The 26,341-nt window shown below is 40.9% G+C and overlaps 1 protein-coding gene across 2 annotated transcripts in view; it reads right to left on the reverse strand.

Moving 5' to 3' along the window:
- Nucleotides 1–2,617: 2,617 nt before the first annotated feature.
- Nucleotides 2,618–26,341, reverse strand: part of galr1b (galanin receptor 1b) — a 32,308-nt gene continuing 8,584 nt past the window's right edge. The window contains exon 3 of one of the 2 annotated variants that reach the window (XM_048546241.2): nucleotides 2,618–9,079. In XM_048546241.2, coding sequence (XP_048402198.1) covers nucleotides 8,762–9,079 — 318 coding nt within the window. In that variant the 3' untranslated portion in view covers nucleotides 2,618–8,761. Of the gene's footprint in view, nucleotides 9,080–12,001; nucleotides 12,107–26,341 lie in introns of those variants that run through there. The other variant, XM_059651648.1, reaches the window with a different exon arrangement.

Raw genomic sequence — 26,341 nt, forward strand, 5'->3', positions numbered from 1 at the left:
TCTGGCAGAATTGCGATCAAAATACAGCAGACAAATCCTAATGTGACACATTTCCAGCATCATCGTTCAGAAAAATCTTTTAGGTCCAAAGTGGATGATCTCAGACTTGCCTACATTAGAATCCAGTTTCCTCATTTTGCACCTGCCTCTGCATTGGATATGGCTTTCCAGTTAAGTTATTGATAAATGGCGGGGCACCTTCTGTAATTTTTTGCTGATTTGGGGACCTGCTCATTATTCCTACTGTGGTCTGCTCAGCCAGATTCTTTACCAGCTCAATAATTCATTGGTGATTCTTCAACTTTAGCTAGCATTCTCAATAACTGACCTCATCAAGTTCTCTCTCCAAGTCAATATAAATATCACCCATAGATATTTTCTTGTCATCTTTACTCTTCAAAAAAAATGTCTAAGTTTGTCATCTCTGCCCCCAATTAGCGTGTCTTCCTCTCAATCTCCTATATGATGTTCATCAAAGCTGTTCTTGTTGATCAAGCTTTGGCCACAGCTCTGAACGTTTTTTTTGTAGTTCAGAATTAATTGGATATTAATTTGTTTGATAACACTTGTGTGGAGTACCTTGGGACATTTTACCACATTAAGGGCACAGTACAATTGCAATTGATGGGCTGGATGACTGTTCTAATTCTATAGTTCCTTATTTTACAGAATCATAGGAACATACACTGAAGGAGGTGGCAATTTGGCTCATTATCTGACCTAATTGAGAAACAACTATCCAGCGAAATCCTACTGTTCAGTTTATGTCTGTGGCCTTGTAGGTTACAGCATTTCCAAGTGCAGAATCAGGTACTTTCAAATGTGTTCAGGGTTTCTGCCTGTATGATCTTTTCAGGCGGAGAGTCTCAGGCTCTTGTGTTATTCTGCACTATTTCTAACTGAAGAATCCAATCTTGACCAAAGACAAATATGTAAACCTAAGTTATATTTTCAATTCAGAAACATAATACAAATGGTTGTCTAATTATATTTTAATTATCACAATTAACCACAAATCAATTTAGGACAGTTAACATGAATGCTTTTGGAAAGTTGATAGGACTATGAGTGCTTGTGTGTTCCGTGCCCATATGAAGAAAAGTGATAAATATTTGAGGACTTGGCTTTGTAAATAATGCAGAACCATTCTTAATCAAGGCGACAAGATGTCAGAAACAATGAGGGGCTAGTGGAATTTTAAGATAAGACTAAATTAGCATTCTTAAATAATTATAGAAATAAATAAATGAACATCTATCTTATCCAGAAGATTGAAGAAGTATGACTAGAAAAAAAGTTGTTATTCCAATTCTGAATTTCAACCAAGAAAGACTTAATTTTTGGGACATTTGCTTGAGATATCTAGTACTTCAAAATATCTTTTAAAGTGCTACGCTAAATCCATTTAGGATGATCTATTTTCCTCCTTTTAAATGTTCATCATTCTTTGAATAACAGGCCACCAATCGTCTACGAAATCCGAACCATTTTTGTGATTGTTTCCAGGAATGTTTATTCATTTCTCATGTTTCTTCCCTTCCTGGCATAAAAACAGCCTGGTCAGAATGCAGTATCCTCCCATGGTACTTTTGATGGCACGTGTGTATAATTGGGGCTGTGGGATGGATATGGTGATTGTAGGGTTGGGCTAAGGACCCTCTTGTCTCCATGCCACTTCCACCCTGTTCCATTGATGCCCATAACTGGGCAGTTGGGGCCTCATCCCCCTTGCCATTGGCATGGAGCCAGTGGTGGACACAGTCTGGTCATGTGGAAAGGATGACATACAAACCCTGATGTGTTTGCTTTTGGACTCCCAGGAGTAGTAGTCAGCATGGTGTGGATCCTCAGTACTTGATCAAGGGATCTGACATTGGGAAAGGGGAGGTCCACTACAGCCATTTCCGTCCTTTGCTGCTGGTGTCTCTCCCCCAAGACTCTTGCTCCTTGAACCCATTACTGCCATTGTTTACCTGTGCCCTAGCAACGCTCCTTGGCCTTGGATGCGAGTTATACTGATAACTTCAACAACGTCCCTGCTGGTGCTGCCATTCAACAGACCTGCCAACTTTTGATGACTGGGGCTTCGATTCCCAGTATCATTGATTGATTGAGTATGTCCACCATTGCCCTGTTAAGTGGCATTTACTATGGCATGTCTTCCCTAAAAGCAGCATTGCAGGGCTATCACCAGCTTTCTAGCCAGCAGGCAAGACTCTAATTGCCCTCATTCAGACACATCCCTCAGCCCCAATAGGTACCTTTCAACTGAGAATGGGAACTCACTTCACAAGATATAACAAAACACCACCCAGTATCATATTCTGTACAAAAGCATTGGCAAGGTCTTTCTACTGATCACTGTTAGAATATTACCTTCAGATGCAAGACAAGTTTTATTCACTTAGAAAAAAAAACAAATTGCTGGAAAAACACAGCAGGTCTGGCAGCACCAGTGGAGAGAAAGCAGAATTAATGTTTTGGGTCCAGTGACCCTTGTTCAGTTCTGAAGAAGGACCTGAAACAAACCTGAAACCTTAACTCTGCTTTCTCACCACAGATGCTGCCAGACCTACTGAGTTTCTTCAGCAATTTGTTTTTGTTTCTAATTTCCAGCATCTGCAGCCCCCTTTCCTCATTCATTTGAACCCACTTTGAGATTTCTGCTTTCATGCACACTTCAGCAAATAAAAACAAAGAAAACATTTTTCAGCAGTGTGTCTAGAATTGTTGTACCTGGAACAATTTAATTATGTCAAACATAAACAGCTCGACATTATCAACTCACAATACAGACAGTGTACTTGAATAACAAAGTAGAATCATGTATCCTCATAGTATCATTAATCCAGAGAACTACAATTTGTTGTCACATAAAATGTTAATATTAAACAATGCAAATCTGTATCGGAAATAAATTAAAAATACTTTAAAGGAACCTTAGAATTTCACTCCTTTAAGCAAACATAAATTCACTTCATAAATCTTAGTTATAAATGTAATACTCTCATTTGCAGGAGTTTTAACAATCACAAATACTGATAGATGTGTAACAACACTGATTTTATACAGTTCCAAGCTTTACTTGCTGTTTCTTTCAGGCAACCAAAGATAGCAGACGAAATTAAATATTTTTGAGATTATGCAAGAAAACGGTTAAAAATATATACATATTTAAACAGTAGTGTAGTACCTAAAAAAAGTAGTCCTTGCCTTGTTCAGTTATTTATAATAAATGGCAGTATTATAAATACCTCTTTCAGTGACTATCTGAAGGAACACACAATTCATGTAGGTTACAGAAACCATTGTATTCACTAATTCAGTATAACATGGAAAATGGAAATAGATTCTGTCTGAACTCCTACTTTTTGACATTCTACCACACTTACAAAAGTTTATCCATGAGGACATTATAATGAACTGCATTTGAAAAACAACTGTTTGTTCTTCATATTTGCTTTTCGTTCTCAGTTTGCAAATTTCTCTCTGCTAACACTAGGAAAACATTGCCAAGAAAATATGCCTCAGCTTTCCTGCTTGGATTGGTAATGCTCAAACATCTCTTCAATAACTTAAATGGTTATTTACAAAGTTTGAAAGATCTGAGAATCCCAGAAAGTTTATGCAGCTCAATTTCTGTCTGAGTGGTGCTAGCTAGTTCTCTATACCAAAATTTCAGAAACAAATTTGTAATTTCATTCTGATAAAGTGCCCAGATGCAACATGACCCTGTCCATCATCCAGGTACATTGATGCCTCGTTGAACTAATTAAGAAGCTCATGTATATCAAAGAGCATTGAAAATCTCTTGGTGTCCAGTGGTGTACAATACGACTTTCAACACCAACTGGTATGAAAAGTATCATCTGTTATGTGTAAAAAAATGCTTTATCCCTTACACAACACAGATTTTTAAATGGAGTTTTAAAGATACTAATTTTTAACAATGGAAAGAACCAATGAGCACAGCTTAATGTAACTCATGTGGATTGGTGTACTTGTTGTATTGCTGCTGAGGTGAAGATCCAGCCAGAAACATTTAACTGTCCAGACTCTTGGTTTTCCAGGACTCCACTCAGAAGGCTTTTTCTCCCCTACAAACATCATTGAGAGCAATAGCCGCTGCCAGTCATGCACCCAGGGAGAGAACTAGGATCACTGATGTACATGGGTTACAGGAGGTGGATAAGAGTTGTGATGAAGGGGTCAGTGGAAGGGGCTAGGGAGATCAGAGGCAAGGACAGGGAGTGGCTTTCACCATAGGTGCCCTTTGGCCTTTCTGCCACTTGCACGTAAACCCAGAGCCACCATCAAATTGGCATGGGCTCAGATGACTGATGTCAATATCTCAATTGTAAACCTAAATGACAAATTCCTGCAAGCAGGCAATTTGCCCTCATGGGTTGTACCTGCCTCTAGCTTAATATCAGGAGATTTTCAAACCGCTAGGAGGCAGACATGTAGCTTCTCCCAGCCTGAGGTGGGCCCAGCCACCGTGATTCCCACCACGGCAGGTTACGTTAGAACTTGTTGGGCTGGTTTTTATCAGAATCACAGAACACAAGGCTGCAGTGTTGAACTAACAGATTTAATGGTGTTTACCGTTAATTATTAAAGTCCTATTGAAAAGCGTGTTTTTGCTGCTTGGAGCCACTTCTGCGAGGAGATTTGTCACAGCGTGTCATGAATGTCTGCCTTGCACTATCCTCTCACACCCCTTGTAGCTTTTCTCAGTCATGCTGTGTCAGTGTTATCATCCAACAATGCCTAGGCCAACCCTCCTTTCTGCTGCACTCCAATTTGCCCTCTAAAAGTGATCTCTGTAACTTTTCAGCTCTGACCAAATTTCGGGCCTTTTTTTTGTCTTACAATCTACATATGGAACTTGAGGCATACATCTCTACTCACATTCCAAATACTTACTTTCTTCCACAGAATTTATTCAGTTTTTTTGAGGCATACGGTGAAATCATAGTTTAAATTCATACTTGACAGTGATTTGTTTAAGAGCTGATTAAGTGCAAATGAAGGAGCCTCTCAAGTTTCATTTACACATGCACCCAGTTTTACCTCTGCACATTCTGATAAAAGGTCACAGGGCTTGAAATGTCAACTGCTATTCTCTGCACAGATGCTACCAGAACTGCAGTGTTTTCCAGCCCACTCTGTTATTGTAACCTCTTCAGCACTAGGTTTTGCTAATCATAAAATCAATCTGAATAGAACCAAGGGCAAGAAGCCAAGGCACAAAGTATGTGGATTGTAACCCAATATGGTTCTATAATAACGAAGAATGTTCTGAAATACAATTTCATATATATTTTCACATATTGCAGCTGACTTGCTGACAAAGAAATGCTTGAGATTAAAAATCCAATGATTTAAAAAATACTTTTAAAGTCTTTAAACTTAACTTGGACATAAGCAATAGTTTTGCATGGCAGAGGAAAATTAATTGTTGCAATAATTTGTGAACAGGATTAAATGGCTGCAAGCTCATCTGAGTGTGCAATTTAGCATATGGACATACATGGAATAGTGTAGGTTAGGTGGGCTTCAGATCGGTATGACAGGTTGGCACAACATCGAGGGCCGAAGGGCCTGTACTGTGCTGTAATGTTCTATGTTCTATGTAATTTGATTATCTGAATGTGAGCAGCTGCCAGTTTAAAACTTAAACAATGCTAAACAAGTGGTTTATGAGTCAATTATAAAAAATTATATAAATATACATGGTATAAGTATTGAAAAGTTAAATAGACTAGCACTGGAATACTGAGCACCTCTGCTTAATAAATTGAATTACATTATCTTGTTTTATCCATGAGAACCTGCTTGATAATACACTTCTATCATTGCCCAGCAATATCAACCCTCCTTATCTGCCTCAAAAAGCAGTGTTGAACCTGTCATTAAATGGGTTATGTACATTCTAACTTCCAATACTGGCCCATAGATCCTGTTTAAGTTCTAAATTTGACTTGTCTTCACTTTTGGCTGGTGCTTCTTTCTTGAGCAAAAGGGGAACAAATGTGTCGTTTTTTTGCTCCCAGTTGCTAAATTTCTCTAAGCTTTAAATTCTTTGTGATTCCTGAAATGCATCAGAATAAATGAAGAAATGCCATTTGCAAAGTTGGAAGTGAAACACTGGCAACTCTAAGTAGCAACTAATGAAGTTACATATTATTGACAACATTAACACAGTAGATTAAGCTGTTTTATATAAATAAATTTCATTGATGTCTTAATACATTTCCCAAATTAAGTGATGGAAAGCAGATAAATTCCTTTATTTGAATAGAATTTGGGGATTTAATGAGGCTCTCTCTGGTTTGTAGTGATTTTTAGCAGGCAACTAGAAAATCACAGGACTAGGATGAGAGGGAAAAGTGGGGGTTTACTTGTCCAATTTTCTTAGCAACAAAGTGTTGAAAAATAACACCATAACCTTTGTTAGGAAGATCAATATGTGTGATCATAATGGGTCTATTTATTTTTTAAACAGCTCTACTGCCACACTATTGTATTCTCAGTACTATTATGTACAATTACGTATTATTTCTTTAAAGCAACATGTTATTTTCCTTGCTTTCACAAAGTATTGGTCATCATAAAGCATCACCACTGATGCAATTTGTAGTAAAGATCATTCAAGGAAAACCTCTGGTTTGCTGTGCTTACTCCTGCTGCCATAGTTTCTGCAGTTTCAATGTCCCTCTGCATGGGACACAGAATTAAAACTCATTAAGAAATATTAATCACAGCTTGATTTGCCTACTGCATACCACACTGTTCTGCACACACAATCTGAATAATTCATCTCACGAATAGAAAGTATGAACTTTTGACACTTCCACCTCTAACAGAAAGGAAAGTCTATGGTAAATTAGTTGTTTGTTATTAAAGGACATTGTTCTACTCTTTGGCAAGTAGTTTCAGCCACTGGAGTAGGCAGAAGAATTAAACATATTGGAAAGAAAGTAGATTTTATCTCTAAACTTGAAATTCAGACTATTCATTAATCCCTACTTGTTTCCTTCCATGGTCTAAAGGTGAACTAGTATTTGTGAACAAATCAATTCAGGCAATAATAATATGGCTTATAAAGTCTCTTCTCTTCATCAACCCTGGCAGCATTACTTGATTAAAATCGCTGAGGGGTGACCTTAATGAGGTTTATAAAATCGTGAAGGGCATGGATAGGGTGAAAAGCTGAAGACTTTTTCATGGGATGGGGGAGTCCAAAACACGACAGTATAGGTTTAAGGTGAGAAGGGAAATATTTTTAAAAAGGAGCTCAGAGGTAGCTTTTTCATGCACAGGGTCATGCATGCATGGAACGATCTACCAGACGAAGTGCTGGACACCGGTACAGTTACAACATTTAAAAGCATCTGGACGGGTATATAAATAGGAAGGGTTTACAGGGATATGGGAAAAATGCTGACAAATGGGATTAGATCATTTTAGGATATCTGATTAGCATGGATGAGTTGGACTGAAGGGTCTGTACACATACTGTATGACTAAGTCACCTTTGAGGCTTGAGAGGAACTGCTAGTAAAGGCCAAATCATAAGCAGATGGATGTCCACTTTAAACTAAACTGAAAACGCACAAGTATATTTACTTAAGACCTTTAATAGCCTGGATAGACTGTATTCCCAGTAGCATAGATTAGGTTAAAACCCAGAGAACTAGATACAAAATTTTTGTATGGACTACTCTTCTACAAAGTTGGAATCGGTTTTACTGACTGCTGCAAATGTTAATCTTCTTCAATACAGTCACTGTGTAATTGCGCTAACTTGGAACAGTCAAAGTGAGATTAATAATTCATTGCTCTTAAATAGACAAAATCACTTGGTTCAGAAATTTCTAATGAAAATCCATTTGTCAGAACTACAGTGCAATGGCCTTGATTAGAGCTATTGATTTCAAATTTTTCTTACCTGTTTAGTAACCATCATAATTATTTATTGAATTTATTTGGTGAAACTATGACAACATTGATTAATGAAACTCTACTTCCTTTCTTAGAATTTCAAGCCTCTTATACCAATGATCAAGTTTGACTGAATGAAAATTAAATCAACTCAACTCAACCATATCTCATCTACATCAAAACAAACTGAATTTAGAAACCAGACTGAATTCAACCAGATTCAAATTAAGCTAGTTATCACCCACGTTTACAAGCAACAAACAAAACTTTCAATATTAAATAATACAAAACATTATAATTGCCATAGAAATGAAAGCATTCAGTGTAACTTCAATTTTGGTGTCAATATACCAGCATTCCAAAAAAAAAATGGTGGTTAGAAGTTTCTTGAGTGGTTTACTTAATCTCACCAAATCTCCATAACTCAAACTGAGGTGGCTGGGGGAGGGTACTGAACACTTCCCACCCACTCAGCCCCAAGCAGACAAATCAGAACGCTTATTAACTTTTTCCAAGCCTTTAATGCATTTTCAGAAGATGCCTGGAAACATTTTAGACATGTCAGGCTATTCACGTCAAATGCTTTAAAATTGATGCCCCTTTTTAATTTCTATATCATGAACATTCCTTGAGACTTGAACCTTCTGGGTCAACATAATGCTGACATCTGATGGCAACGTCATCGATTGTTCTGAACATTTGAATTCTTGATCCAGTATTTTGACTGCTCGCTCTCATTGGATGTGCAATTTCAGAAGTGCACAGGCATGGCCTCCATGCTTGGTCACAATACTCAGATCAAAATGCTATGGCTTCAAGCATTTGTTGTTGAAGGAGTTGTCGAAAAGTTCTCCATCCGAATCCTAACCACCTTCTCCTCAATGGGTTGTGGGAAAAGAAATTTACACCTGAAGACTTGGCGGCTGGCTTTTCGAAAATTTTCTGAGAGGAATGCATATATTATGGGGTTGATGCAGGAGTTCCCATACGTCATGCAGTGAGAGATGATCCTGAAGGCAAATGATGCATCATTTAGGGGAAAATACCCAAATTCAACCCACATGTTTATGATATGGTGAGGCAGCCAAGACAGAAGAAACACAGCAACAAGCAGCATCACAGTCTGGGCAGTCTGTGAAAACAGTAAATGGAAAAATCATGTATTTTCATAATTCCATTAAAATCACCATGACATTATTTGATTGCTTAAGGCCTGGATGCATTCCAGGTAGTTAACCTCAAATGTCTGAATTGTGCAAATTTGTATTGGCAGTCCAAAACTTGAGAATTGCTGAAGAAAGTAAGGCTCTGACTGTACACAACCAACTTACAACACAGTACCCAACATTAGATAGGATTCTGCAATTGGACATCATTTGCAACATAATCCTGAATGCGTGAAGAATTACAGTGATAACTAATTTGGGGTTGTCAGTTGGGCTTGAAGTGTGGTGCATTTGTGTCCTGGAAGCTGTATTTATTGTCAGAAAGAACATATACACACTGTGTCTGTTTCAACTCAACAAAGTAGGTGACAGCAATTTGCTGGCTCATTTCTCAGGCAATGCACTGACGAGTCAGAGTCAATCCATCTGGTTTAAAATTTAATCAAAGCTTGTCAGTTAACTTCAATCATCATTAATCGGCACATTTTCTTTAATGCAAATCCCCTATCAAAGTCCACTTGCCGACCAAAAGCACAAAGCTTCAACAAAATGTGTCTTTTTTCTTTAGCAAACTTATATTTTCTGTCTTGATTTTTAAATGCTTTTCTGAAAAGTTTTGATTTTCCCAACATATTCTCACTTTAGGCAACAAAACTGTTTAATATGTTTAACATTTAAACCACCTTGTGTGCAGCATCAAGTCCTTGGTTAAATACAATCTTTGGGAATTAATTAAGAGTTATTCTGAGCAAGAAATGTGCTTGCTCCTTCTCTAACTTCAGAAGAAAAATCTTATTGTGGTAGCAAAATTTTATTTTTTTCAACAGCCTTGAAGACATTACGATGCCTTAGAAACTGATAACTTACAGAAAAACGCTTAAATTTTCAATGGCCAACTCAAACGAATCATACAAGAGCAGTTCAAGTTTTAAAACATTTACTGTAATTAGCAAAGTAAAATCAACATAGACTGAACATTATTTAGTAGGAAACTAGTATTGTCAACTACAGAAAGACATTCCTTATTAGCATGTTAATCTACTCAGTAACCTATACTGCATTTTATGTCACGATCTCCACAAAATTATAATCTGGCACCAGAAGACAATACAAAATGGGAACAGGAGCAGGCTGTCTATTCAATAGGATCATTCCTCACATCTACTTTCCTGCACTTTCCTAAGAACCCTTCAATTCCTAACTGATCAAGAATCTGTCTCAGCCTTAAATATGCACAAGGACTCTGCCCCCCACAGCTCTCTGTGGCAAGGAGTCCCAAGGACTCACAGTCCTCTCAGGGAAGAAATTCTTCCTCACCTCCATCTTAAATTGGTGCTCCTTTTTCAGACACCATGCCGTTCTTATCCTAGACTCTCCCATGAGGGGAAACATTACCCTGCCAATTCCCTTAAGAATCTCATATGTTTAAATGAAATTGCCTCTTACTTTCTTCTTAACTCTGTACAGTAAAGTTTCAACCTGGTTAGCCTTTGCTCATAAGACAATCTCTCCATACCAGTGATTATCCCAGTGAACCTTCTCTGAAATATCATCCCTTAAATAAAGGGACCAAAACTGCACAATGTATTTCAGAAGTGATTTCACTAGCACCTTATACGATTGCAGTAAGACTTCGCTACTCTGGTACTCTAACACATTTGAAGCTAACGCCAAGATTCCGTTAGCCTTCCTGATTACCTGCTGTACCTGTATGCTAGCTTTCTGTGTTTCATACACAAGTATCGAAGTTTCTTTGTGCTACAGCTTTCTGCAGTTTCTCTCCATTTAAATAATATTCTGTTCTTCTGTTCTCCCTTCTAAGATGAGCAACTTCACATTTTCCCACATTACACTCCATTTGACAATCTTTTGCCCACTTACTTAACCTACCAACATCTCTGTAAACTATTTGTGACCCTTTCATTTATTTCAATATCGTCTGTAAATTTGGCTACAGTACATTCACTTCTTTTCCAATTTGAAACAGACAGAAGCTATTCCCGGCTACCAATGGGTTTCCATTTCTATCCATTAAACTGTGTTGCAATGTCCAATAATCACAGAAAGTCCTTTTCCTCAGTCTTCCTAAAAATCCCTAACAAAAACTCTTGTGATTTCATGCCTTGACATGCTGGGACAAATTTTCCAATGATTTTGAAGTTCCAAAACATTTTCTTCAACCAGAAAAATGTCTTTTTATTTGTGTTTTATCTGGTAGTTAACAGAGAAAAACAGCTTCTGACCTCAGATTAGATTATGATTAGATTAGATTCCCTACAGTGTGGAAACAGGCCCTTCGGCCCAACAGGTCTACACCGCCTCTTGGAGCATCCCACCCGCACCCATCCCCCTATAACCCACACACCCCTGAACACTACAGGCAATTTAGCATGGCCAATCCACCTAGTCTGCACATCTTTGGCCTGTGGGAGGAAACCGGAGCACCCGGAGAAAACCCACGCAGACACGGGGAGAATGTGCAAACTCCACACAGACAGTTACCCGAGGCTGGAATTGAACCTGGGTCCCTGGCGCTGTGAGGCTGCAGTGCTAACCACTGAGCCACCGTGCCGTCCCAAAGCGCTGATGTTCTGGTCTCTCTCCTTAGGATTCTATTGCCCTTTCTCTCAGCATCAGAGCATGAACTGCTGCCTTCATCTTTGCCTTCAGGTGTGAAATTCAGCACTAGGTTATCAGCAGGTCTTTACCTAGGTACTGATCTCTATTGTAACCATCACCTGGCCTGTTGTTGGGCAGAGACTGATACAAATTCACACTGACCCCTGATCCAGCGTATCCTGTTTTACCACAGATTGAAAGAAACAGTGCAAAACACAATCATCTTATAAAACCTTGCTTTATAATAAATGAGAACAATGAATGAGCACCTTATCAGGGGCAATTAAGCCACTCCCCCTTCAGTTGAGACAGTCTGAATGTATCTCAAAGTCAGTCCTTGGCAACACCTGTTCAAAATCTGTCTGAGCCCACATCTTAGAGGAAAAAGAAAAATATATTAACTAGCTCCCAGTCTCTCATAAAATGTTCAAACTACTTTCTCCAGTTAAGAGATTTTTCTGGTAATCTGGATGTCACCTTGCAATCTGCGCTTCTAACGGGGAGCTGCATTCTAAGGGAACATGAGTTGGAGCCAGATTATCCAAACCAGCTTCCTGTGAACACAACATCAGCTAATGTGGAGTTAGTGCTATGTAAATGTCTCATTAAGGCATCAAAGCAACATCAATGTTGAAAAGCAAGTTTTGATCGTTTGTGATAGAAAACACACTTTTTCGCATCTTGTTTCTTAATGGTGTAAAGCTGATAGTAATTAACGGCGCTTGAAGAACACAAATTAAGTACTGACAAACAGCACCAGTATATTGTCCTGCACTGTGTTCTGACGCGTGTTAACACCTACTTGTGAACGGACTCCAAAACAGAACCCGTTTGCAACCTGGTGTCTGGCTGTTTCCAAACAGAGAGGATGAATCTATTTGTTGCAAAATCTGAATGCTGGATTTTCAACAGACTGAAAGGTGAAATTCGCCCCTCCTCAGTGTGGCTCAAGGGGTGGCAAGGGAGTTGAGAAAATATAGCAAGAATGAACATCCTTAGCTTCCACGTTAAGCTTAAAATGGTGACTTCAGAATCTTGCCTACCTCATACCTACCTATTTCCAATTCATTATTAGTCCAATTTGCTTCATTTCTGTGCCACTTCCAATTCCCCTCTCATTCTCTCAGAAACTAGATGGCACACGTTCCTGACATGAAAGTCAGAGTGTACCTGATTGCCAATGGCTTGTACCAATCATCATAAGACACTGTCTTCACCATAATGTCCCTGCATGCTCCATGGCCACCATCCTCTTCCAGTCTTCATCCATGCAAATTGGCATCAGCAAACCATTAGCCTCACAACTACCATGACTGCACTCAGTCCATCTGTGGTACCAGTTCAGCCCTTGGAGATCAGGGACACTGACAATTTGCATGCTCTGCTAGGTTACCTCATGATCATGGACACACACAGGTCTCATGCATCTAAACAAGATGCACCTCATGGCTCTTGGGTCCATTTCTTGGCACTCACTTATTTTGTGCTTACTTGAAGGTTGTCATCCTCTTGTAGTTGGCATTGCTTTTTAGTGCAGAGGAGGGATAGGCAGCTTGTCAAGTTTGGGAGCTCCAAGCAGTCTGCGGATGTGCTGCTGCTATATTAACGTCACACTTTGAGGATGTGCAAACAGCTTACATGGCAAACACACACTGGCATTGTGCAACAATCAAACAATCATGTCCAGACATCAAAGGAGAGCAATTAGTAGTGGGGCTAGGGGGGTCTATAGTCAATTAGGGGGTACCATCGCCATCAATAAAGGGACTTACCTGATTCCATTCCAGGGATTGACAACAGTGAGCTCTATCAGAGTCCAAGGATGCAAGCCCTTGCAGCCCAGGATTGGGCCATGGCCGGTCTGTGGATTATACCTTTGCCACTCCATGCACTGTGGAAAATTCAGCTGAGGGTTGGGCTCATTCAATTGGAGGCTGCCCTGCTAAGGTAGTTCAGGGGATGTTCGATGGCTAATCATGAGGATCTAGTCAATATTGGTCAGGAGTCTCTTCATGGGGAGGACCACAGAATCCTGAGGAAAGTGGGCAACTAAAGTCTGGGGATAGACACTTTGATTAGGACAACACATCCATCCTAGGACAAGCCAAACAGAGACACGCACGAGAATTCCTAGAAGCATGGCACTCCAACTGGAACTCCATCAACAAACACATTGATTTGGAGCCAATCTACCATTCCCTGAGAAAAAGAACAGGAAATGACATCACCAATGCAGGAAATGACATCACCAACCCAAGGAAACCTAACCAGATAAATAGAAAGCGGGACATAACACCAGCACTTCGTCGGAGGCTCACTGATGATGTTACCTAGAATGGTGACGAAACGTCTGAAAACTAACCTTCCAGCTCAGCGGGCAAACTCACATCCAGAACCTCAACCTGAGCTACAAATCTTCTCAAAACTCGATAGACTTCCTTGGTTTCGGTCACTGAGGCAATGATTGCAGTGATGGAGGACAATTCACGTTAGAAGGGTGAGATCTAACAGAATGTAGGAGGGCAGTAGGGACGAGAGGATTGAGTGGTCATACAAACTCACTTCCACTGTAGTCTCTGCACGGGGAGATTGTATAGCCAGTAAGAGCACAGCAATTTGCAAAGCCATGGGCTTTGGGATAATTTGGGGACACTAACAGTTATTTAGATGGGTTGAATAGAAATGAGAGAAGGCTGAAAGATTATTGGGGCCCATTGGGACAGCAACCCAAAAGGAGCATAAAGGATGGGGAATCACCCTGTGCCGTTGCCTGATCCTATGAGTCACTCACACAGACACAGAGTTGACAATGTGCAGCCTTCAATCTAACGTCAACTGTGCAATAATGATACAAAATGCCATTACGTGCACAGTGGGTAACTTGTTGTCTTTCTCTTAAGGGGCAAAATGAAATGAATGAATTTGAGGTCCTGATAGACACAACTGCATTAATCCTGTATTCACTGATTTAGTAATGCCACCCATCTGACATCAATTTGCATTCCATTGGCAGGTCATTGTCATCCAGTAATGCACATTAAAAATTATGCTTCAAGCAATCATGATCTTCTGAAGTTTGAGAAGGTTTGTAGCTTGGTTTGTGGATGTGGTTGTACCTAGCTCGCTCAGCCAGTGGGTTTGGTTGCGTACATAGAAAGACCACACATATGGACCAGACACTCGCAACCATCCCAATGTCCACAAATGGATACGATTTAAACAAGCCACAATCAATTGCAGCAACCTCGAACTACGCAGAGCAGAACAGAAGCACCTATACGGAGTCTTCAAAAGGAATGGATACCTGAGACAGGCCACAACAGGAAGACACAACATGACCAGAATCACTTATCACCTTACTGTACGTCAAGGGTATTTCAGAGATGACCACAGGACTACTCAGATCAGTAGGTATCAGAGCAGCTCACAAACTGATAACCACCCTATGACAGCTAAATGAATGTAAAGGATCCCATACCCAAAACGGCAAAACTGGGGTAATATACAAAATACCATGCAAGCACCATGAGAAACACCAAATAGGCCAAACCAGAAGAAAATTAACTATAGGAATACATGAACACCAACTAGCCACCAGGAGACACTGGTCTTAATACACATGGATGACAAGGGACACCAATTCGACTGGAACAACACATCCAAGATCACACAAGCCAAACAGAGACACTCCAGGGAATTCCAGGAGGCCAGAATTCTGGAACTCCATCAACAAACACATTGAATTAGACCCTGTGTACAAACCACTGAGAAACAGAACCAGAAATAGTACCAAACAATCCAGCAAATCGAGCCACGTAAATAACAAGCAGGACAGAACACCAATGCTTCACTGGAGGTGCACTGACGATGTTACCTATCAGGGCAATGAAATGTTTGTAACCAAACCCACTGGCTCGGCGAGAAAGTCTACAACCTCTTCATGACTATCAAATTGTGTGCACTAACTACCTCACTGTCTAGTAGCTAAGTAAATGTGATCAAACAATCTAATTTAACAGTGTATTCTGGGCTCGACATTTCCAAAACACGTGGCGTAGCTTTCACAGAAAGACGAGATTTTGGAGCTGCCACATTCATACACAGAACTTTAAGTACGCAAAGAGCTGGAATAGGACTTGCCCTCAGATGGACTGGGCGGCCATCCCATCTTGGTGCCCACCAAGGTCATAGCTACCCTGGACCTCAATGACAAAAGCTTTCAAAGAACCACAGGGAGTCTGTGGGTTATTGCCCACCTTTTGACCCACTAATGCATCTTGGATGACACTGATGCCATTTTTTTCCAGATCACAGTTGTATATATCTCTCACTTGTATTGGGGAATGTTAAACAGTGGCAGTGCCATTCTCACTAATACTGGCTCCAGTGATGGAGTGCAGGTCCATTTGTAAATCTGCCACACCCTGATTTCTCTGCTCCTGGTTGTCCATGACAGTCATTAACCTCACCATGGAATCAGCCAAACTGGAGCAACACGGTGCCTACAACATTGGTGGAATCCTCTGTTTTTCAACTCAGTTTGCTGACTGCCTCTGACAAACCTGTCTGCTCTTCCTGTTCTTATATATATATAGAACATTACAGCACAGTACAGGCCCTTCGGCCCTCGATGTTGTGCCGACCTGTCATACCGATCTGAAGCCCATCTAACCTACACTATTCCATGTACGTCCATATGCTTGTCTGTGCCTTTTGACCAAGTTATCAACAGTCGTGACCCTAGGATTGTCTCCTGTCTGGGGCTGAGCAAGTGCCTGGTCTCTGTCAGTCCTCAGAATGCCAGTGGCCTGGGGTGTTTCTTCCTCAACCAGCTTTGGAAACATGCCAGCAATGTGCTCATCAAGTTGTGCTCCCATTTATAATCTAGAAAGAGTGCTCACTGGAGTGAGTGTCTAAGTATGATGGGTAGACCAGCACAGCACAGCACGCCACAATAAAGCTTTAATGGATCGCTTGCCTGTTGAGGTCTCTTTCCATCTCCATATGCACAGGCATTACTTTTTCCTGGTAGCTCAAAAATGTTTCCACCAATGGCCTGAAAAGTCTTATGTCGGCCAGCCCACTTGTTGTCAGTCTTGGCCATTTCAATCCAGTTTGTGAGCCAACTTTTCCTTCAATGAGTCAAAAGGTTGGGAGAGGGGTGGGGGGATGCTTGAGTATGAAGAGATTGGCTGGCACAGTGGTTAGTTGTGAAGCAGAAGCAAGAGAGAAGGTGAGGCATCCCAGTGAATGAGTAGGAGGCACTGGGGGCAAGAAAGATCTGACATTTTGGAGGACAAGGTAATTAGTAAAAGTCGAGTGCTCTGAAGCATACGATAGTAAGAGATGTAGTCCAGTAGCCTTGGTTAGAGGGGATTGCAGTGGAAAAGGTAGGCTGAGTGGTGGCCCTCTGACAGTGACAAAACACAGAGAAGATGGTGGCACTTACCCGTGTGAAGTGCAGAAGATCACTGACCTTCTTCCTGGGCTGTTGTGCATTTCTTTGCTCTACAACATAGCACTAATCCAGGTTGCATTCGTGGCTCTGTGGTGTGAAGGCTACAAAGTCCAGGCAGTGAAAATCACTTCTGTCCCTGGTGTTTGCATGAGAAGGCTGTCATATATCCTGGACCCACAATTGATGAAGTGAAGAGCAAAAGATTGTGTTTGAAAAGTTGCTGCAAGCCACTCACTCTTAACTCAACTAAATACTTCTACTCAAAACGGGAATTTTCTATAATCTTTGTTTAATCTTTGGGCAGGCATGTTTTGGTTGGTTTGACTATCCAAACATTATTTCAGTAATTTGTTTAACCTCGCCTCTTTTCAAGTGAAGAAAAGAAGGTAGCACTGTCCCACCATCCGAGGTAAACGAGGGCATACATATATGGACTAAACTGTGTAAAAATATAAAATCTCTATGATCTATCTGCAATGTCCAATGCCAACAGCTTTAGCACGTCTGCTCATTCTTCATTGTTTTCATTAAGTTATTGTTTATTATTATCATTGGAAATGTTCACTTAAAATCCTGTAATGTTCTTCTAATAAATTGTGCACTATTTTTAGGAGTAAATGTAAATGTAAATCTAGATTAATGTTATTCTCAAGTTGTTTATGTTGGCAGGGAGCCTGAAACTCTCCCCCAGCTGAATTCTAACATGGCTTGGAGTCCGAGTTAAATTGCTAAATTAGCTGTACATCTATTTTAGGTGGTGATCTATTTTCACGACTCTAACAAAATAGTGATGGCTTTCTTCCAGAAAATGGAACAAAGTTCTCTGTGCTCTTCAAAGTACTGCTGCCCAATTCTACCAAGCAGGAGTCCCCAAAGTCTGCCCATCCCCAGAACCTGCATGCATGATCAGGTCATACCTTCATTGTCCTAGTAATGGGATAGAGTCATTATCACCATTGCCAATTGTGTTTAATGTCATAACCATCAGGATTGTCAAGATGTTAACCATTTGGTAACATTAGCACCATAAACATTACTGTCTAACTGACAAAATGTTACAGAATTTAATTGAAGGTACTTATTCCCAGCTACAAAATATACCTTCCAATTTTGAAATCCTGTATTTGTATGCTGTTCATTGAAAAATACTGTTTTAATCATTTCCATGCAAACATCAATTCCAATAAGAGTTGTGGAGTCTCCAACAAGACTAGAATAAGCTCTTCATTTCTTAAATTATTTCACATCAATTATCCAAACAGTCCTTTCAGCTCTAGAAATTAGCATTAGCTCGTAGTGCTGCCAAAGATGCATGGACCAGGCGCAGGCCGTATTACCTACTCTACCTCTTGAAAGTGCCATTTCAGATATTCATTGGTTAGCTTGGGAGATTGTGCTAGTGAAGGAGAAGGAGTTGACACCAATTTTTGTGTCCAATGTTGCCTGTAAGCTGTACAGCCACACAGTAGCCTGAAAGCTCCCAAGCAGATTGTGTGTAAGTCTATTCCTTTAAAATAATGTGGGTGCATGAGCATATAAAAACTAAAGGGCTGTCCAATTAAGAAAATTGCTATTGTATTGCAAAGAAATATGTTGGAAGGAAGTTTTTTTGTGTATTCCTTCTGTTGAACAGCATTTATTTAAAATAACATTCTAATTTGAGCATGATTGGCATATGGACTAATTTGAAGCTATCAGTTTTCACAATCTTGTAGATAGAGAACAATACAGTTTTGATGAAGGCTCATAATATATTATGATTGCAATTTAGGAAGCTCCAAAGTGAGAAGAAATAATTTTAATTTTCAGTTCTGCGGAAGTCTGACTTTTCTTTTGAAAGGTGAGAAAGTCACTTTGAAGAGTAAGCTGAAAACAACCTTTCTAATAAATAAATAAATAAAAGCTAAATAATTAGCAAATCATCTGGGAAGGTAATTGCTAAGATGTTTGCTGACTTATGTCTTACTACCCAGGGACAGGGATGGCAGAAACAGGCTCACACAGACAGAGAAGGTCTATAGCTGTAGAGATGCAGTGCAAAGTCTTCTCCAAAAATGGTCATTGAAGGACTGAGGAGAAATTTTGAGTTGCTTAGAAGAAAACTCCTGAGGCTGAATGCAGTGGAGGTATCTCTAACCCTGTTGCTGTGGTAAAAAGGTAGAATCTATCTTTGAGATCTGTAATAAGTTTGTTCCAATAGTTCTTCTATAGCGTAATGCAAGATGTATTTTCTTTTCTTGTAACCAACCTCCAAGATAAGCAAAAACAAAAAAAGTAGAACTTATTGTCAATCAAGTCAGCCCTCTCTTTGGGATCTGACTTGCCCTGCACACTTTCAATAAGCTACATTCGTGCCACACTAGTGGTAGGCAATGGTCATGTCCAACAAGACAGAATCTAACTATTATCCCTTGACACTCAATGATATTACCATTACTGAATCCCCCACTATCAATAGCCTCGGGGTTATCATTGTTCAGGAACATAACTGGACCAGCCGTATAAATGTTGTTGTTACAAGAACAGGTCAGAGGCTAGGAATTATGGCGATTAACTTACCTCCAGTCTCCCCAAGGCTTAAGTGCCATCTACAAGATGCAAGTCAGCAATGTGGTAGAGTACTCTCTACTGACTGGATGAGAGCAGTTTCAAATGCTTGACACCATGCAAAACAAATCAGTCAGTTTGTCTGGAAACATGCCCACCATCTTCATCATTTACTCACTCCCCCACCAGCACAAATGGCAGCAGTAACACCATGAACTACAGGCAATAACTTACATGCAATAGGTGGATTGGCCATGCTAAATTACCCGTAGTATTCCGGGGATGTATAGGTTAGGTGCATTAGCCTTGGGCAATGCTAGTTATAGGGTAGGGGTATGGGCCTGGTTGGATGCTCGGAGGGTTGGTATGGACTTGTTGGGCCAAATGGCCTGTTTCCACACTGTCAGGGCTGTATTTAAAAAAATGACCAAGACTCCTCCAACTACATCTTCCACTTGTGGCCTCCATCATCTAGATGGACAAGGACCACAGTTGTATAGGAACCACCTCACTTTCAGACCCAGATTGATATAAAGCACCAACCAGGTTTCTGTATTAAACTATTAATTACAAGTAACTAGGCTTTCTCTGAATGGTTCCCAACCTTTTCAGTAAAATGGCACACTTTAGTGAGACAAACAATTCTATGGAGCACTCATTTTTTCAGCTGATTTAATTGGTCATAAATGTATTTACTACAATTATGGTCTTAGAGAAATTTGTAATATAGTACTAATAACAAGCTAAAGAAAGATCAAATGCATTAATGTTTCAACCCATTGAAAACAATACATTGTCTTCACCTGCAGGCACAGACGCATTGTAAAAATCTGCTGAACTCTCCTATTTCTAACGGTTTGCAGCCCTAATTCTGTTCCCCACAGTGCACTTGGCTCAGGGTCTGAATTTTGCGAGTGATGTTTCATATTTGGAACAATATTTTTAAAAGTATAATTTTTATTGAACAATTGAACTGATATACCATTGAAATTCAAAGGATCAAAGCAAAGCAGAGTAAATTGCAGTTTACCAGGTTAGTGAGAAACCTGAGGCTGCCAGTGTTTTTGCTTGTTTTACGTTGGGTTCAGATATTTCATCAACAACTGACTTAGCAGAGGAACTGCCTCTTCTGACAGCAAACAAATCCATTTCTTCTTAGGTCAAGGGAAATAAACTAGGTTATCCAAAGAACTGTGGATATGGTCAATTTAGTTACACATACTAATGTTAGCTTCTTTTATCTTGTTTACTTTCATACTTTTGTAGAAACTGTCATGCCATCTCGATTTTGATCTTTAGTCACCTACATTTAGAATGTTCATGTTTTAGAACTTGAAGACTGAATACTGGCTTTAATTTAAAGATTAATTTTCACAAGTTTTATGAGATGCAATTTGGGCAGCACGGTGGCTCAGTAGTTAGCACTGCAGCCTCACAGCGCCAGGTACCTGGGTTCGATTCCAGCCTCGGGTAGCTGTCTGTGTGGAGTTTGCACATTCTCCCCGTATTTGCGTGGGTTTCCTCTGGGTGCTCCGGTTTCCTCCCACAGTCCAAACATGTGCAGGCTAGGTGGATCGGCCATGCTAAATTGCCTGTAGTGTTCAGGGGTGTGTGGGTTATAGGGGGATGGGTCTGGGTGGGTTGCTTCAAGGGGCGGTGTGGACTTGTTGGGCCGAAGGGCCTGTTTCCACACTGTAGGGAATCTAAACAATCTAAACTAAAACACTGATCCCTTTATAATTCCACTTACTTGCACACAGACAGACAAACAGAGAGAGTTAAATAAGTTACAGACAGAGGAAAAGAATGGTAAGGCAGTTCATCAGTCTTTGTTCACACGTTCTGTGGTTGACATGATCTTTATGGCTTTTCTGCTGGCCAGCACGTTGCTTCAGTTATCATTCACCGGTTGCATGCATCAGGTGGTTGCAATGTGACTGGGTTCCCTGATAAAAGGTTTCTGACTTATCAGTTATAAGTCTCAGCTTTACAACAATTGTTTTGGGAAAGACGAACTGGGTTTCTTTCGGTTTAGATTTTATTTTGGCTCCAGACAACAGGGACCCCACTCCCAAGCTAGAGATAACCAAATACTTCTGTCTGTCTGTCTCTCCATCTTTCTCTGTGCAATTCATTCCCAGCTCTAACCTGTTTATTTACCTAAGAAGCAATCACACATTTGTTGGGAGCTAAAAAAGGTCTTTGTCATTGATAATTGGCCAATAGTCCATAAACCAATCAAATTCTTGTTGCCAGCAAAAGCTGCATCAGTATAGCCCTTGACTTCAAACCATCTGCAACTCCAATTACTGCTTGTTCCAACAAACCTGGGTTTTTGCTTGCTTTTCAAAACTGCAGACGCTCTTTCAAGCACTATATTTTTAAGACAACATTTTCTCATTTTAGTCAAGAGTTATGAAGACAAAGTAAAAGGAGATTGTCCTTACAAGGATCATGAGGAATGGGCAATAAATGCTGGCCCAGCCATAAGTATCCACAGCCCGTGAGCTAATAACGAGAAAAGGAAGCACTGGGGTTAAAAAAAACATAATAAACATCAAAGTTCATGAATATAAATCCTTGTGCTTTATTTTAATATTTTCCTTGAGGATCTTAACTTTAATCAGAGAATAATTAAATCCAAGGTTGGATAGTTGAAGTACTGTGGATTTGCGACAGGTTTACTGCCTAGTTTCCATGGGTGCTGGGGAGTGGGCAACACTGTTGCCTCACAGCGCCAGGGACCTGGGTTCGATTCCAGCTTCTGTCTGTGTGAAGTTTGTACAATCTCACCCTGTCTGCGTGGGCTTCCTTTGGGTGCTTCCATTTCCTCCCACAGTCCAAAGATGTGCAGAGTAGGTGAATTAGCCATGCTAAATTGCCCATTGTGTGCAGGGATGTGCAGGCTCCATGGATTAGTCATGGGAAATGCAGAGTTACAGGGATACCGTAGGGGGTGGGATGCTTGGCATGGACCCGATGGGCTGAATGGCCTGCATCCGCACTATAGGGATTCTATGAATGTTTAATAAAGGAGAACCTTACGAACAGGGTAAGCATCAGCAGCAATGATCCTGCTCCAGGCTGTTCTCAGGACAGTAATGGGAGAAAGACAATATAACTATAAAAGAGGAATAAATCATGACACACACATTTGGTAAAAGTGTTCAACATGTCAGTCAAAGGTCTTTTGTACAAATGTACTGACTAGATTAGCATGCATCTTGGAAAGATTTGACAATGATATTAAGATTGGAAAATATGAAAAAATATGAAATCCAGCTTTACTGATTACTAAATCATATTTTAGATAATAAATTACAGAAAAGAACTGCATGAAATGAAAATGGAGAACAGATTTGAAGAGCATTAAGAGCACTAAATTAAGATCTTAGAATTAAAGGCATTAGAAATGAGGCGTCCTTTGTGTTGGGAAAATGGGTTGGGAGGGGGATAAACACAGTAATATTTAACTGCACAATTCCATAGCAGGGAGTTTCCAACCGGCAGCACTGAAGGGGGGATATCATTATTACCATCATCCACATATAATGCTTCATTTACGGTGCTTTTTAATGCAGGGTTTAACACATGATCAGATCTCTGCATTCAGTGTCGATCAGTCAGCAGGAAACATTCATTGTCCCTCATTTTTAGCACACATCTGCAATACCCTTGATAGTCATGAGTTTGACAGTAAGCAGAATGCGTAGCTAATGTTGCATTGACAAAACCAATGTAATACGAGATGACAGTGTGGAACTGGAGGAGCACAGCTGGCCAGGCAGCATCAGAGGAGCTGGAAAGCTGACATTTCAGGTTGGGACTCTTCTTCAGAAGTAGGGAGAGAGGGGGAAAGAAGCTCTGAAATAAATAGAAAGAGGAGGGGTGGGGCTGGGGAAGGTAGGTGGGATGGTGATAGGTGAGTGCCGGCAGGTAGTGGTGGGGATTGTTCAGTGAAGTTGAAGGGGTGGATAGATAGGCGAGAAGATGGACAGGTTGTGTCAGGTCAAGGAGGAGCGAATGAGATGGAGAGTTAGACATGGGATGAGGCCAGGGGTGGAGACATTTTGAAGCTAGGAAAATCCACATTTAGGCAATTGGGCTGTAGGGTCCCGCAGCAGAATATGAGGTGCTGCTCCTCTAGTTTGCGGGTGGTGTCATTGTGACTGGAGGAGGCCCAGGATGGACATGTCACCCAGGGTGTGGGAGGGGGAGTTCAAATGGTTCGTGACCAGAAGGTGTTGTTGTTTGTTGTGAACAGAATGCAGGTGCTCTAAGAAATGGTCTCCGAGACTCTGCTTGGTCTCACCAATGTAGAGGCGACCACCAACTACACCCTCCACCTCCTTCAAGGCTTCCAATTCCCTGGCACCCAATACCTCATCTTCACTATGGGCTCCCAACCCTGCTTCTTCCTCTCCCGCAGGCCCAACCAGTCCCCTGTTCACCGACACCCTCATCCGCTTAACTGCACTCCTTAACAATTTCTCTTTTACCTCCTCCCACTTCCTACAGACTATGGGGTGGCCACAGGCATCCACATGGACCCAAGCTATGCCTGCATCTTCATAGGATATGTGGAACAGTCCCTCTTCCGCTGCTACACAGGCACTATCTCCCACCTCTTCCTCTGCAAAATCGATGACAGTATCAGTGCTGCCTGATGCTCTCACAAGGAGCTTGAACAGTTCATTAACTTGACTAACACCCTCCACCCCAACCTCAAATTCATCTGAACCATGTCTGATACCTCTTTTTTCTTCCTGGGCCTCTGTCTCCATCTCTGGTGGCCACCTCGAAACTGACATCTATTTCAAACCCACCAACTCCCACAGCTGACTAGACGACACCTCATCACATCCACTTTCCTGCAAGAATGTGTTCCCAACTCCCAACTCCTCTGTCTCTGCCACATCTGCTCCCAAGATGGGGCATTCCACTCCAGTATACCCCAGATATCTTCTTATTTCAAGGACCACAACTTCCCTACTTTGGTGATCAAAAATGCCCTCAACCGCATCTCTTGCATTTCCCCCACCTATGCCCTCAAATCAACTTCCCCATCAAAAATGAAGAGAATCCCCTGGTCCTCACATATTATCCCATCAACCTTCACATCAAACGTATCATTCTCCGCCACTTCCGCCAGGTTCAATCTGACCCCACAACCAAGGATATATTTCCCTCCCCATCCCTATTTGCCTTTCGTAGGGACGGCTCTCTCTGCAACTTTGCTCTTGCTTCACAGTCCCCACTAGCCCCACCACCACCGGCACCTTTCCCTGCAGCTGCAGGAGGTGCTACACCTTCCCCTACATTACCAACCATCTCTGCTGAGCTTTCCCAGCAACTTCTGTTTTTGTTACCAACCTTCTTCTGTTTCCTCTGATTTGGACATGAAAATCCTGTAGATGTGAAGACCAGGGACAGCATTGAGATTGTGCAGCCTGAGCAAATGCACAGGGCCCTGAGCCAGTCATGGGCTCAAATTAGATCTGCCAATGAGTGACATTTATTTAGGATCACCATTTACTTCCATCTGCAACTTGTAATATATGAACTCAAGTCACGTCTGCAGGCAGCAGAATCCAGACAACATCCAGACTTGGATTGTTAGGTGTAAATTAACCTTCACACTGCACAGATGCCACTGTTCACTTTAGCCTCTAGTGACAGAACCCAGGGGCCACCATTGACTAGATACTCAAACAGATTAACTCATTTCCCAATACCAAAGTCTCTCCAGCACCCTCAAGACATAAGTCAAAGATTGAATGGATTGCTGTCCACTAACATGGCTTCTAATTCTTTTTTTATTGTACATGTGCACTTTATTTCAGTATTTTACCTTGTTTTTGCGAAACCATATCTGTGTTAACTTGAATTGGTCTCCTCGTGTGTGATTTATGCAAGAACATTTAGTTGTCTGTGTATCCAAGAGGAATCATTACTGTCCCCTTGTTTGGATGAACGCAGCTCCATCAACATTCAGGAAACTCATTAGCTAAAGTGAAATAATCTGCCTGAAGGACAGCCCATCCACTACCTTAAGTGTTCACTCTTTCCACCACTTTGACTTCAGCCTGTACCAACTACTGAATGCATTCACTAACTCTCTGACTGTACTTCTCAACTGCTGACATCAACAACCTAGAGGGAGAACTGGTGTCTGGGAACATAACTGGCTTCAAGATCCCCTCTGAGTCATTTAAGTTCCAGAGTTGGAAATGTAAAACCTTCTATTGCTGTTTAATCAAACCTTTATCCTACTGATTGCAATGTATGACCTGCAGACCATCAATGGCCCAGTAGGGTCTCCAGGTTGCCCACAGTTTGATCCAAAGTTTAGGTCACTGATGATCAATGTCATGACTGGGAATATGCACGATAAAAAAGCACAAACCTTAACACCAACCATTCCCATGACAGTTTGGAACTGGACATTTCATCGGGGTTCAAGTAAAAACAGCAATATTCTTCCTATTCATTCTGATCAGATGTTTTACAGTGGTGACTGAAAGAGGATGGAGTAGAACTGGCATATCCATGCCCCACCTTAGCAGACAACAGGTGACTAGATTTGAGAACTACTTCTTTACCA

This window comes from Stegostoma tigrinum, chromosome 16, assembly GCF_030684315.1.
Source record: "Stegostoma tigrinum isolate sSteTig4 chromosome 16, sSteTig4.hap1, whole genome shotgun sequence".
Classification (NCBI taxonomy): domain Eukaryota; kingdom Metazoa; phylum Chordata; class Chondrichthyes; order Orectolobiformes; family Stegostomatidae; genus Stegostoma; species Stegostoma tigrinum.